This window comes from Coccinella septempunctata, chromosome 5, assembly GCF_907165205.1.
Source record: "Coccinella septempunctata chromosome 5, icCocSept1.1, whole genome shotgun sequence".
Lineage (NCBI taxonomy): Eukaryota > Metazoa > Arthropoda > Insecta > Coleoptera > Coccinellidae > Coccinella > Coccinella septempunctata.
In genome coordinates this window covers 34,543,259-34,557,972 of record NC_058193.1, presented here as the reverse complement: position 1 = coordinate 34,557,972, position 14,714 = coordinate 34,543,259, and the positions used below count along the sequence as shown (strand labels likewise).

Sequence of the window (14,714 nt, the reverse complement as noted above, 5' to 3'; positions counted from 1 at the left end):
CAGATGAATCCTAACAATGAGGATCTTACATAATTTATTCCATGTTAAGTACTGACCTCTCAATCAGTTTTCTCATTTCTTCGTGGGTCATGCCATCCACCTTTGAGTTACCTCTTAATACTGAAAAATTAAAACAAACCACACATGAACTACCACGACCACAAGGACAGCTAGATAGAATGAAAAATAAAAACGAACGCTAATAAAAAAAAAAATTGCATTTCGAAAAAAAAAGACAACATCAAACTAGTTTGAGAGTGCACGAGTAGCAGCGAATTAGATCACCGGAATAATGTTTCTCGCATGATAATAATAAAAAGGAAAATATCTGTTTCAATGAATAACGTTTCATACAAATTGAAGAAAATTTATAATGAGGATTCGGAATGAAACGTTCTGCCGAGCTTAGAGTTGGAATCTTTTTCTGGTATCAGTGAAAGAGAATTAATTTGGTGCGTAAAGTGTGATCAAATCTCCCAAATTTCGGAAGAAATTTCTTTCATACAAAAGAAATGATTATTTGTATTACGTCAGCATTATACTTTGTCCACTTTATTTTTTTTTTGAATAATTTTACCTCGGACATAATATTTTCGTTTCTAGTTTTTTCTTTCATTATGTTAAATGAATTTTAAACACTGTCACAATGAAAATGAAACCCACAAATAGTTAAAACACATCAGACATGAACATCATGCAGTTAACACATAAAATGAATGACACATGCCATATAAAGTAACGAAGAAAAGATAAAGGTTTTATGTTAGGACACATAAGGACACGTTCGCGTTCTTCACCATCTGTATTGAGTAGCACCATTTCTTTTATATTCGTATGTGTACCAACATTAACCTTCAGCCAAGTTAGAAATATTAGATTCATATGTAAGTATGGTGAATTGATGGAACTCCACCTAAACCTAATAGAGCACGCTCAAACAATTCACTTACCCTGGTCACTTTCTGAAAACATAATTCTGATTTAAAAGTGCTCTCAAATAGTCGATAAGCCTAATTTAAATTTAACTTAAATGGAAACTAGTCGATTATCATAAGTTATCTTTTTGTAAAAGAGATTGTATAAGAAACAATACAAAACAACTCGCGTTTTCATGATCATTCAGTGATTCTTTTGTGAATATTCGAGTGTTGATTATTGTTGTTAGATTGTTGAACACATGATACAAGACCTTCCACAAGGAAGGTTGTGTTGTGTTTAATGCATGATACCAATCATGCATTAAACACAACACAGATCATCGGGTAAGACTAGGCGCACAGTAGGTAACCTTGGGCGCGGTTAACCTATCATAACAGTCCTACAGGTTACTACTCACCGCCATAGGTCCTCGAATTGATCAACTGATCGCGATCGCATTCTGCCTCGGATATCTCGTTGCTATCTTTGGAGTCGTTGAAAGATTGATCGTGGTTGCGTGGTGGTGGTGGTGGGGGTTCTGGACTGCTCTGGGTGGGTTGGAGCCTCAGGGATCCAAGTGATCTGCGTCCGATCGAGCTCCTGCTTCCGTAATGATCGTAGGGGGCGCCATAGTACTGAGATCCGTACTGTTCATCTTCCGGTGCGCAGTTGGCTGGGTCGTCATATTCTGGACCAGGAGAGTAGATGCTTCCGTTACCTGCAAGCACAAAAACCGCACTTGTTTATTGAGCGTACAAATGAGTTTCTGTAGTTTGAAACTACACCACTACCAGAAGATTATGTTAAATTGTCCGATGAAAAACGCATATAACCCACCTTGAGATCCAACTCTGTCGTATCTCCTGTTTTGTCTAGGCATCGATTGAGAGCCTGATCGGGAATGCATCTGATGGGGTGTGTTCATACCAGAGGGTCCAAGGGTGCCGGCGTGGGGATGGGGGAAGGTTTGGAACTGCATGGCTTTCGTAGGATCCATTTCTTCTCTGAAGCCGAGTAGGTGGAAAGTAGCGTAGGGGCAGATCTCATCATCCAAACCTTTAAGTTTTAAAAACGCTTTTACATATTGATTCTTCAAACTGATTTAACGGAAAATGATTAATGATTGATTTTGAATACTTTCTTACAGTTATTATAAAGGGTTTACATCGCAGTAGGCGTTGAAATATTCTCATTTCCGAGATTTCGATAATTTCTCGAAATTTCACTCAAAATTGAGAATACAATCATTAGAATGACCGCCGATTATAAGCGGTAAAGAATGATTCAAAGCACACTGCGCTGTTGCAATCATTTATAAAGACCCTGTATATCAAGATTGCTGAAACACATATTATAATTTTCATCATAATTGAGGTAAGCACGAAGCAACACTAAAGATAACTCTTTAAGATTGAGCTAGGAAGTGAATCAGAAACTTGAAGCGAAGTGTATCAATAATTTCTTGACTAATTAATTCAGGAAATATACAACTTAATATTGGAACAACTCTGTTATATAAACATGCATATATGGAAGAAAAAGTTAGTTCATGCAGACAAACGCACCAGATCTAACATAACCAATCGACTTACGATTTTGCTGAAGAAGCTCTACTTGAAATCTGATGTGTGTTAGTATGTATTTTAAGCACAAATTTATAGGAATAATATCAAACTTTACTTTCCTGAAGAAATTCCAACATCCGAGTTTGGGATGAAGACGTAACTAGGGACACTACCAGATTAACAAGAAAAAAAAATGACCAGGAATTGATATCTGAATTGGTAGATAATTTATTTAGCAAAGAAATGGATGTGGACAATGTGAAAACCTATGGTTTCATCATTATTGAATTGCAAATTGACCAATTAATGGTCAAAATTGAAAGAAGGGCTCAGGAATCAATATGCGAAAATCCATTTCAATTGATTTGATAATGGACACTTTCAAGATTATCTGTCATGAATATCTGTACAGAATAAACGCATCCAACACCTTATTATGGGGGATAAAGAAGTACCAATTAATTTGTTCAAAATCTCAACAAGCATCTTTTAAAATCAAACCATTCCTATTGTTATTACCTCTGTGTGTGTGAACAGTTTCATTTGAACCTCTGTGAGTCCTCAGTTCTTCGTACATATGGCGTCTAGGATCCCAGGTTGAATGTGTGCGATAATGACCTCCTACAGTCACATTTAAACAATAAGGTAAACTATACTAACTACTACTTTGTGGATCATCGCAAGCTCGTAGTAATTAAAGACAAATAAAGATAAACAGACCGACACAAATAGTATTGTTAACATTCAGAAACCACACAGCTCTTAACATAGACAGCCTATATGGTGAAAAAAATGATAAGCAGTTGAAAGATAATAGACTACGCCTGTATGAAATGAAATTCTATTTCAAGTAACGAATATAATGATAAATTTCTACATAGTAGACATAGTAAACCTAGAGGTTTCTAAAATTATGCAACAGAGCTTGATGGGCATACTGAGGTCCTACATTTCAAATAAATAATTTCAGGGTAAGTTTTGAAATTATATTTTAAACAAATATAAGTATGTAACTATTTTTTGAGAGAATGTCTTATTTAATCCCCTTCGTTTTGTCTATTACCTTTTCACCCTGAGAGTCTTTTTAAGCGCTTTCATGAAAAGCACCCAAGCTTTCTGTAATTTGGAACTTAAAAAGCATGCTAAAGAAGCAAAAGCCAAGCCTTACTTATTCCGGTACCTCGCTTAATCCTGTCGCAGGTGTTGTAATTAGAGCCTGGAACTGGGGGTAGTTTACGGTTAGGGGGTGCAATGTACCCCAATTCATCCCTCAAATCGGGACGGCGTTTATCCAACGTAGAAGCAGCATTCATTACAGATTGGTTGTAGACAACGTCGTCTGAAGAAAATATATTATAAGTTCAATGTTGAAGACAGTGAGGAAACATCGAACACTCAAAGACGATAAAAAAAAAGAAAAAAAAAGTATAATGTGTTGGTTGAGTGGGTGGTGTGTGCTAGATTTGGGGAGTTTCATGTCTTCTCGATGAAAAATCCATTAGCTAATTCATTTCTTTGTCTTAAAAACTGTGAGAGTGATTTCTTGATCATTCTGTTCTCCAAAATGGAAACAGATCAATAAAACCGAAGTTGTCTCTATAAAATCCATTGTGGAACATCTTTTTTCGATAATTGCATTCATTAAATGAAAACAGTGTACCTAAATGAATATTTCTCATAATTGGCGATAACATAACTTGTTATTCCCTCATCTCAAAAAATTCAGTGGAACAACTGTATATGATGGGTTTATGCAGCGTCCCTAAGAACTAAGATCTAAGAAAAGATCCAATAAAATTGGCAGGTAGCATTCACGTGATCGCCATCTGCCAATCACATTCAAAAGTTCATTCATTTTAAAACGGATTGTTCCATAGAATCTCTTATGCGGCGTTCCTAAGGACTAAGGCGTAGGAAAGGAACCGATCTAATTGGAAGACAGCGATCACGTGAACGCCATATGCCATTTGGATTGGATACTCTCTTAGGCTCTTAGGAACGCCGCATAAGCCCACCATCAGTACTAACACTGTCCGTTCTACATGCCTTCTTCTGAAACTTGGAAACAAAAAAGTAAGTACATGCATCAATTTGAACTTTTCTTCTTAGAGTGTGTTCGTTGTGAAAAATAGTTCAGCGCCCGTATTTCAAGAAAGGCTTCACTACAACAAACGTTTTGAACTAAGAAACAACGGGAGGTGTGTACAGGTATACTTTGTAAACATTGTTGAAACACATACAGTCACTCCTTAGTCTAGTGGTCATTGGTCCATCTCTCCTTGAGAGAGCGACACAGACAACAACAATTCCGACAACAACAACAACTACAGTAGTTGCCACAGGAACTGCAATATTCCAATCAACCCACTCAGGAATCCACGGAAACAACAATTTGATAGTGGGCGAATCCCGCACTGGAGCGATGGTACCTATAATAATAAAAAACGGGCATTGTACCTTTGTGATAGTTTCCTTTCCCTTTCAACACACAAAGTAGGATAATGGCAACAATGATAAAGAATACGCCCATCGCTATAGGAACTACTAGGTTAAGGTTGGCCAGGATGTTTTGTAATGTATCTTCTTTGGGAATTTCACGTGCCGGGGCAATAGTACCTGAAACCAAACAAAACCTACGTCACACAACTAACTCACTGTTATTTATACACACAGTAAAACATTCAGGTACTATTGCAAAGCGATATTCGTTAAGCAAATCAACATGCTAATCAACTGAAAAAAAAATTAAAAAAAATTAATAAAGTTTCCCCTCATTCTCCTTAGACGTTCGAGTGAACCGTCTATAGTACTCTGATTGAGGTTAGGATTGAAACATGAAACATTTGAATAAAATTCAAACTTAATTCATCTCATCATTGAACTGTTTGAACGAGTCAATCTCACATATACATTCAAAATGAATAAACAAAACAATAAAATGCAAATTAAAGAAATAAAATCAAACAAATATATATGGGATCAGGAGGGGATTAGAAACGTATATATTTCCTTAAAAGCCATGTTCAATTTAACCCCTATAGAAACTTATATACAAACTTAATGTTGACTTAATATGACTGAACAAAGTAATAAACAAATTCAGTATGTCACTTTTTATTCATAAATCTAAATTTTTTATTCTTTTTTCCTCATTTACCTCCAGTAAGCGTCAATGTAGCAAACTCATATTCGGCAACATTGAATCCAGCGTTGTTGTGCGCAGTCACTCTCAAGTGATACCATGTAGCAGGCTCTAATCCAAGAAGAACGAAGTTTGGTCCACCTGGTTTGACATTGTTGGATACTTGAATCCATTCGTTGCTGATTCTGAAAGCAATACACTTTTAAAAGATGATACACTTTAAGAGATGATAACTATAACACAAAGAAGTTAGATGAGGTTAACTTTTAACTCTAACCAAGCTACTAAGCTGTTCGAGATTCAAATATTGACTTAAGCATAAGAGACATCATTATTCAGCTCACTTCTTCTTATGTTCAATAACAAAATATAACATAGGGCATCCTCCATCGAGCCAAGAGTTAAGATGTAGGGTGATACTGTCAGAGAGTTCATCAATGAATTTGTCTGCAGAAGGAATTATTGGTTTATCTCCTCTTGTCCTTGGGTTCATAGTGTCTGACGGATCTCCAGTTCCAATGCTGAAACATTGAGTAAGTTTCAGTTTCACTGTTAGGCGGAACGAAGTTCGACGGGTCAGCTAGTTAAGATCAGACTGAAACCTCAAAGAAGATATTTCCCTCACCTATTGTAAGCAGTGACATACAACTGATATCTTGTGCCGCAAAGAAGATTCTCTAAAGTGTACTTTTCAACATTTGGTCCAACTTGAATTGTTTCCCAATCGCCAAATTCTGGTTTGTAGTGGATGGTATAACCATGGATTGGTTCGACATCGCTGTCATGAGGTCTCATTTTTATTGTCAAGGAGCTTGTTGTGGTTGCAGTGAGGGTAATCTGAGAAAGAAAATTATGTAAGCTGAGTTTGGGAAAAGCTGCGTTGGTTTCAATATATTCACTTGAGGAGCGTAAGGAGGAGCGTTCACAATAAGTTGGTGTGTCACCGTATCTTGTCCAAAATCATTTTCAACATGGCAGGAGTATTCGCCAGCATCTGTCCTGGATACATCTCTGATGAACAATGAACCATCTGGTTGTTTCCTGATATGGTCATTTGCGCCGAATTGAACACCCTTAATTTTCCATGTTATGGTTGGAGCAGGTACACCAACTGCCAGGCAGGGAAGTGTAACGTCTTCCTTGTATGTTGTTGTGAACGTATCATCGAAGGAGGCGATTTTAGCGGGAACTTAAAAAAATGAACAAATTAATGAAGATGAAACATTGATCCTCAAAAAACTTACCACTTGAATTTGGCGATACCGTTGCTTTCTTGGAGGGTTGACCTTCGCCCATGGTTGTAGCCGCAGTAACCCAGAATTCGTATTTGAAGTTGCTGTCCAAGTTCTTAGCTTGGAAACTCAGATTTTGGTTTTTGAGGTTAGGGACTATTTTTTGGGATTTAGGCTTGTCTTTGTCGTCTGTTCCAACTTGTTTGTAGTAGACTGTGTAGTATTCAATGATGCCATTTGGTTCCGTTGGTGGTTTCCAGCTGACGAGGATTGAATCATCGGACATAACCAACGCTTTCACGGCGATAGGTGCTTCAGGAACTATAAAATAATCAATCTTTAGTTTGAATTTGGGCTTGAAAATCAGAATTTACTCTTACCATCTTGCTCTGTTTGACAGTGAACTGGCGTTGATCTTACTCCATCCCCTCCAGAGGTGTAGGCTAATACTTCCATGGTGTAGTTCGTGTATTTCTTGAGGACGTGAAGGATGGTTTCGCTCGAAGCAGTAATTTTGGCATCTTTGGTGTTTTCATCTGAAATTCGAAAAAATCGAATTGATACTTCAAAAACGATTGTACCTTTCTTTAAACTTACCAAACCAAGAATCAGATGGGCCATAGATGACTTTGTAACCTTTGATAACGCCGTTGGCAGATGTTAATGGTGGTGAAACCCAAGAAACGCGGATGGTTTGAGAGGTGAGAGTGGTGCATGTAACCTTGTCTGGGGGTTGTTCTGGTACACCTTCAGCAGTATAAGCTTTAACGTCGTCGGACAGAGGACCTGCTCCTATCTTGTTGAATGCTTGGACAACCACTGAGTACTGAGTGTATGTTTTGAGATTCGAGATCTGGAACACAAAATAGCCATTCAATTGATATCCAACCACATGTTCATGATGGCAGTTTCTTTTTGTTTTATGCCTTACCTTGAGATGATGTTCTTTTCCTTCTTCTCTGGTGAATTCAACAGTCTCGAAAATGTAGGGTTTTTCTGAGCTTGCTAGACGATAACCCACGTAGTATCCCAAGATGTCGCCGTTCCACTCGTCACGCAGAGGTGGGTTCCAGGACACAACCAGTGAATGTTGGTCGCTGCTATCGATCTTGATGTTGGTTGGTGGTCCGCTTGGTACTTCTTCAGCGGTTATGATTGTGACAACGTCTGATGGTTCGCTTGAGCCTATATCGTTCTCTGCGAGGATGCGAATGTGATAAGTTGTGGCCGGTTTGAGGGTGAACACTCCTGCTTCTGTTTGGTGACCGGGAATGAGCACTCTTTCTGTGTTGGAATCCCATGGAAGTTTGCTCGGTTTGTATTCGATTATGTACCTGGAAAGTGAAATTTGGAGAATGAGAACACTCATTACATCATTAAACGTTTTTATCAAGCGAATTTATTAATACAGAACCGCTGGTTTTAACTAGGTCTCATTTAAATCCTCATAAACCTCATTATGACGAAAAGATATTCATATATTGTCCTTTTCCGACCGAGAAATATGTAAATATCATCCCAAATCAAGTACCAACCTGTTGATTGGGGAATTTCCATCGTAAGGAGCGACCCAAGACAACTGGACACTTCTTCCCGATTTATCCAAAACTTTAAGGGCGTAGGGCACTTCGGGAACCTCTTGAATGATCATGTTGATACTGGTGTCGTCGCTGCCGAAGGCGTTTGTGGCCACGCAAGTGAAAAGGGCGGAATCTGTCCTTTCGGTCCTCTTGATGCTGAGATCTGATAGTACGCCGTTCGTCAGGATCTCTTCTCTGATGGTGTATCTGTTGTCTCCCTTGGGATCCAGGCGTTTGTTGTTGATGTTCCACAAGATGCCGATTGGTTTTTCGCCCTTAGCCTCGCATTGTAGAACAGCGGCGTCGCCTCTTCTTGAAGTCTGGTTGCGGGATTTTATTTCGAATTGGGGAGGAGCTGTAATGGAACTTTTTCTTGAGAAATTTGTTTCAACGCACTCATGATATATAGGCGTCGATATTTTGTATTGAGCGGGGTGGTATTCTCATCATAAGACCTTCATTTCTCACGAGAATGGTCAGGTAGCTATCTGATCCAATGTAGTTAGAATTAAAACAGAACAGAACAGAAACTCACCTTGTACACTGATCAAAATTACGGCTGATAAACCTGATCCTATACCGTTGAAAGCCTCGCACAGATAGTATCCTTCGTTATTCTTTTGTATATTATTGATTGTTAAAGTACCATCTTCAACTTTAATATCGGGATTGTTTGGTTTGAAATCTTTATAATCTCCAGGGGAAACACCTTGAAAAAAAGGGATTATATTTATGCTACTAACATTGGTTTTTCCGGTTACCTGTAGCCCTCTTCCACGTGACGACTGGTTTTGGAAAACCATCAGCTTTGCATTCAACAGCAGCGTCAGAACCTTGAGCAAAAGCTTTATCTGTTGGTTCTAAAATCCATCTTGGTGGCACTAAAAAAGTCATATGGTTAGTTTTCACGTTCGTTCAACCAGAAACAAAGCATGCAATGAAAAGATTGAGAATTGATATGCAGCAGAAATTCTTGAAATTTTACTCCGATTTTTTCTCCCTTTGCAATATATTTTTTATCTTCGAACTTTTATTTCGTTTATTGTTCCCATTGTCCGAACATGAGTCTATTTTTGAATGTCTAAAGGGATATCAGCATATCAATTCACATCTCTCGTTGTTAACACCAAGCAAAATGTAAAAAATGGTGAATTACACAGTTTGATATTGTGATTTTTTTTTATTCGACAATATTAGTTCTTATCTCAATTTATTCCATATATTTATATATTGAAATGAAGTGTTAATTTATTTCCAATTCACCATTTTTTCATTTATGACAGCAGGACCTAATATTTGTGAATTTTTTACATTAAACATCGTGATATGTTAAGATTTCAATGGCTTTTAATGTATGTATGAATGACTACGTATCTGAATTCAGAGAAAATAATTTTCCGCATAAAAAATAAATACAAAGAGTGCATGAAAAGCCACGATATTACCACTTTTTTACACATTTTCATAGGTAAAGATTACTTAAATAGTTGTGCTGGTCTTAAATAGATTTAAAATTGTTGAGAAATTTGCTAGGATTGATATTGAACGTGGTTTTCAAAAATAACGTCTCATTATTTTTGTTTTCTTACTTTTATGTTTAACAGTAGGTACAAAATGGAACAATAATATTTCTCGTAATTAAATGAAATTTTGGCAAAATTTGAGTTTTATTAAAACCGAAAGGTTATTTTTTGAAAGAATGTGAATAACTATCTCTTGATTAATTTTCGGGAATTCAGAATTCAAATATTGCCAAAATATCATCTGGAATGAAAGTAAAAAATTCACCTTATTTACATATTAGGTTCCGCTACCTTCTCAACACCATAACAAAAGTGAAAGAAAAAATGAATGCATGCATTGAAGTGGAAAATCAAAAACAAACGGTGGGGTAAGTGTTGGATAACAGGAAGTCCCTAAATTCCTGGCCTTTGGGTGCAGGAGATAGAGGATATTGAAAGGATATGGCCAGGAATTTTCCAACCCAAGCACATCGACAGGATATTATTTACAGATGACAGAAAGAAAGTCGATTTGTTTGTTATTTGTGCCAGTTATTTACAACACAGTTCAGACAAGCCAATAACTGCGGGCCCTCAAAGAATTTGTCTTATTGACGACATTTGAATAACTTCACGAACAAGAATATGCTTGATGAGATGCTCCAATCTTTTTAAACTTGTACACAGAATTGGACTTGTGGTTACTGATGTGAATGGTCCGAAATATAGCCAAAAACCCTCAAACTCATGAAGTAACTTATTAATTCCTTAGAATGGTGTTTGTATTTATTCCTGAAAGTCTTGAAGTACTAACAATCAGGTATTCGAAGCTATTTTTTCACTTCTTACGTTGAAGCACTACGAAGTATTTTACAGGAAAAATAACTATGTAGGTTATAATCTCGTATAGGTACAGTGCAGTGAAGAATTTGTAGTTTTCAAGATGAATAGTTGAAGAGAATAGTGAGGGTTGGTTCCGAAAAAGACTTTCATGGAGAAAAATAAAAACACCACGCGATAACAAGCTTGAAGAATCACAAGAACTGAAACGATAAAATGTTGTTTCTAACCATTTAATGTTTGAGTATAGTTCAGTTTTTCAGTGCATTTCGTGTTGTATTGTTGACAGATCTGTGAAAAAAAAAATTCTAAACTTTTCAATTTCCGTGACGCCCTAACCTTTTTACGTTCAGCGTTCATGAGCGTAGGATTTTGCCGTCAGTCCACAAAGAAGCAATTAATAACCCAGTGTGCAAAAAGCTCGATTAGGAAAACAAGAAACATGGAGTATTCCAAAAATGCGGCACTCTACCATAGACATCTAATGAAGTGGTATAGTTAGCATAGCCAGCTCTATTCATAGCGGTACACGTGTATTGCCCTCGGTGAGTTTCAACAACCGAATCGATCAGAAGAAGAGACGCTTTTCGCCCAATTTTCGTGGTACTAACCCCAGAGAGCGAATCAATACTTCTTCCTTGGAAACTCCAAGTTACGTTCAGTGGTAGATCGCCTTCCGACACTAAACACGTTACTTGGGTGGTTTGGCCGGAGTGTACAGGATTCTCGCCAAAGGTGAAAGGTACAATGTGGGGCAGAACTGCAAAAACAATAACCAATCGAGTTTATTCGATAAGACTATGCGACGAAGAGAAAGAGCTAATTGTTAATACTCTGTGATTTGTCATTTGTCACCCTTATGTCAATAACGATATGAATAGTGGTCTATGATTTGTCATTTGCCACTCCAATCATCATGCTGTCCTTAGAAGTTCGTCAGGTTTATTGCAGCCATATTGAATGATGTGAAGATGAAATGTGTTGTAGTATTTTTTTATTATGTTTGAAGATTTTTATGCTTCTTTTAAAGAATCAATATTTAGGTGATATTTGATTTGTATTTTAGTAATTTGTCGGAATAAATCGGTCAAATAAACAATCCAATCAAGAACTCTCCTTTATTGCATTACCATCACGATCTACTCGTGAAAATCATCGACAACTAGGTACTACTATGAGACAACAATCGAAGAAAAGCAACCTAACAAAGCCTAAAGCCAAGTACTCATATGGATAACATTTCTTCGGGGAAACGAGAAAAATAATATAGAAATAACTAATAATATTAACCATTAACAAGAAGCTCCGTCGTGTACTTTGTTTCGCCAGCCTTATTCCTAGCGATGCAGCTGTAATTTCCAGACGTTCTGTACGAGACCGATTCGATGGTTAACATAGAACTACGTTTTCCTGCTTTTGAAGTCGTGATTTCAGAGTCGTACTCCAAACTTTGCTCATTCAACAACCAAGAAAAAGTTATGGGCAGATCTCCTTCAGCAGCTAAACAGTTGACCTGAGTATACTGACCCTCTTGAAGAGGACTCCCTTCGAAAGTGAATGGTGCAATCCTAGGAACCACTGAACAAAAACCATATTTCAAAAAGGTGACCTAATAATTATCATAGGATTTCATGGAGCAAGGGTGGTGAGAAAGCCTGTGAATACTATGTGCCCTGCTAAGTTTGACTAACCATTGACGTTTAAAGTGGTAGTGTGCTCAGTTCTGCCAACCTTATTTTCACCAATACACGTGTAGTTTCCAGTATGTTCGTGAGACACTGATTCAATTGACAAACTACTACTTCTTCTACTGACAGTTACTATCCTTACCCCTTGCAGGGCGTTTATGTCGTTGGAGTTAAATTTCCAAGATATTTTCATTGGTAAATCTCCAATGGCTACAGTACAATGGACGGTGGCGTAAGCACCAGTTTCAACAGGATTTTCTTCGAAAACAAATTGGTGTATCTTTGGGGAAACTAGGAGAGAAAAAAATATATAAATAACGAAGTTAACTGAAGGATATTAACCATTGACTAGTAGCTGTGTAGTGTATGAAGCTTCAGCAGCCTGATTTCTGGCTATACAGCTATAGTTTCCCGAATTTCTGTACGAAACTGATTCAATAGCAAGCATAGAGCTGCGTTTACCAATCTTCGATGTGCTTATCTCATCGTAACGTCTGATATCTTCACCGTTCAATAACCAAGAGAATGTTATAGGAAGATCTCCTTCAACAGCGAAGCAGTTTACTTGAGTATACTGGCCTTCTTGAAGGGGGCTACCTTCAAAGGAAAACGGGGCTACCCTGGGAACAACTGAAGAGACACATATTACAGATGAGAATATCGGGAAATTAAGGGAATAAGAATGAAATAAAAATAATTCCTGAAATCCTGCATCATCTGTTATCAGACTAACCGTTAACGTTCAAAGTGGTAGTGTGTTCAGTTTTGCCAACCTTGTTTTCACCGATACATGTATAGTTTCCAGCGTGTTCATAAGTGACAGATTCGATGGATAGAGAACTACTTCTTTTACTGACAGATCCAACGACAACACCAGGAAGCAGATTCACGCTTCCACTGTTGAATTTCCATGAGATCTTCAACGGTAGATCTCCAGTAGCTACAGTGCAGTGAACGGTAGCGTAAGCACCAGATTCAACAGGGTTGTCTTCGAAAGAAAACTGGTGTATTCTTGGAGCAACTGGGGGAAAAGGAAAAATAAAAGAAACTAAGTAATATGTTGGTATTAACCATTGACAAGAAGCTGAGCGTTATGTGAAGTTTCACCAGCTTCATTGATTGCTCTGCAGCTATAATTTCCCGAGTTTCTGTAAGACACCGATTCAATCGTAAGCATAGAACTACGTCTGCCCACTTTGGAAGTACTGATCTCATCAAAACTGTATTTGTCGATTTCGTATTCGTTGAAATACCATCTGAAGTTGATTGGGAGGTTTCCTTCAGCTGCTAGACACGTAACTTGGGTGTATTGGCCTTCGTGGAGGGGACTTCCGTCGAACAGAAAAGGAGTTATCTTGGGCAGAACTGCAGAAATTAGTATTTTGTGAACTCTCTTAGGGCAGAGGGTAACTCTTCATTCGCTTAGACAGCGGAATGATGTTGGGAAGGGTTAGAAAATGAAGAATTCTATATGGAATGGAAGGATAAATTATTGGACGAATTACTAAATGAAACCGAGAAACAATCTATGAAGAAAATAAATAAAATAAAGAATAAAAATATCGATGCGCTCCACCGACTAACCGTTGACATTTAAAGTAGCACTGGCTTCAGCTTTTCCAACCCTATTTTCGCCGATACAAGTATAAGTTCCAGCATGTTCATAAGAGACAGATTCTATCGATAGGGTGCTACTTCTTCTGTTGACGGAGCCAACTGTTATTGCTGGGATGGATTGAACATCTAAGTCGTTGAACTTCCAAGAGAATCTTAAAGGCAAATCACCAACAGACACTGTGCATTGTACAGTCGCATAACCTCCAGATTCAACAGGATTGTCTTCAAAGTTCAGATGATGTATTTTAGGTACCACTATCGAAAAACATTTTGTAAGAAAATATGACGAAAAAATGTTCATATAGAACGAGAAAGGAAAGAAAAAAACATTCTGGTGATTGTTGCTTTATACCATCTAAGACCTCCAACGCGAATCTGCTAAACGAATTGGTGAAAATGGAGATTTGGTAAGGATTCTAAAAAAAAAAATGAATGAAAAAATATGCAGATGCGTCCACTGACCATTGACATTCAGCGTTGCAGTTTGTTCAGTTTTGCCAACCTTATTCTCAACAATGCAAGTGTAATTTCCGGCATGCTCGTATGAAACGGATTCTATGGATATGGTGCTACTTCGTCTATTGGCCGATCCTACAGTTATTCCTTTTACGGAATCGATTTCAGCGTTGT

At 37.6% G+C, this 14,714-nt stretch overlaps 1 protein-coding gene across 50 annotated transcripts in view; it reads right to left on the bottom strand.

Annotated features, from left to right (window-relative positions):
* The window catches only part of LOC123314337 (Down syndrome cell adhesion molecule-like protein Dscam2), a 69,083-nt gene that overhangs the window by 3,048 nt on the left and 51,321 nt on the right, over nt 1-14,714 (bottom strand). For 22 of the 50 annotated variants that reach the window (XM_044899580.1, XM_044899577.1, XM_044899572.1 and 19 more), the window contains 18 exons: nt 9,199-9,318; nt 8,973-9,146; nt 8,393-8,792; nt 7,789-8,191; nt 7,455-7,710; nt 7,238-7,393; nt 6,870-7,178; nt 6,525-6,814; nt 6,251-6,462; nt 5,970-6,146; nt 5,641-5,810; nt 4,941-5,099; nt 3,652-3,822; nt 3,003-3,104; nt 1,756-1,974; nt 1,337-1,636; nt 951-962; nt 57-120 (listed from right to left, as the gene is read on the bottom strand). In XM_044899580.1, coding sequence (XP_044755515.1) covers nt 57-120; nt 951-962; nt 1,337-1,636; nt 1,756-1,974; nt 3,003-3,104; nt 3,652-3,822; nt 4,941-5,099; nt 5,641-5,810; nt 5,970-6,146; nt 6,251-6,462; nt 6,525-6,814; nt 6,870-7,178; nt 7,238-7,393; nt 7,455-7,710; nt 7,789-8,191; nt 8,393-8,792; nt 8,973-9,146; nt 9,199-9,318 — 3,694 coding nt within the window. Of the gene's footprint in view, nt 1-56; nt 121-950; nt 963-1,336; nt 1,637-1,755; nt 1,975-3,002; nt 3,105-3,651; nt 3,823-4,940; nt 5,100-5,640; nt 5,811-5,969; nt 6,147-6,250; nt 6,463-6,524; nt 6,815-6,869; nt 7,179-7,237; nt 7,394-7,454; nt 7,711-7,788; nt 8,192-8,392; nt 8,793-8,972; nt 9,147-9,198; nt 9,319-11,251; nt 11,540-14,051; nt 14,340-14,714 lie in introns of all 50 variants that reach the window. The other 28 variants (XM_044899576.1, XM_044899557.1, XM_044899559.1 and 25 more) reach the window with 8 other exon arrangements.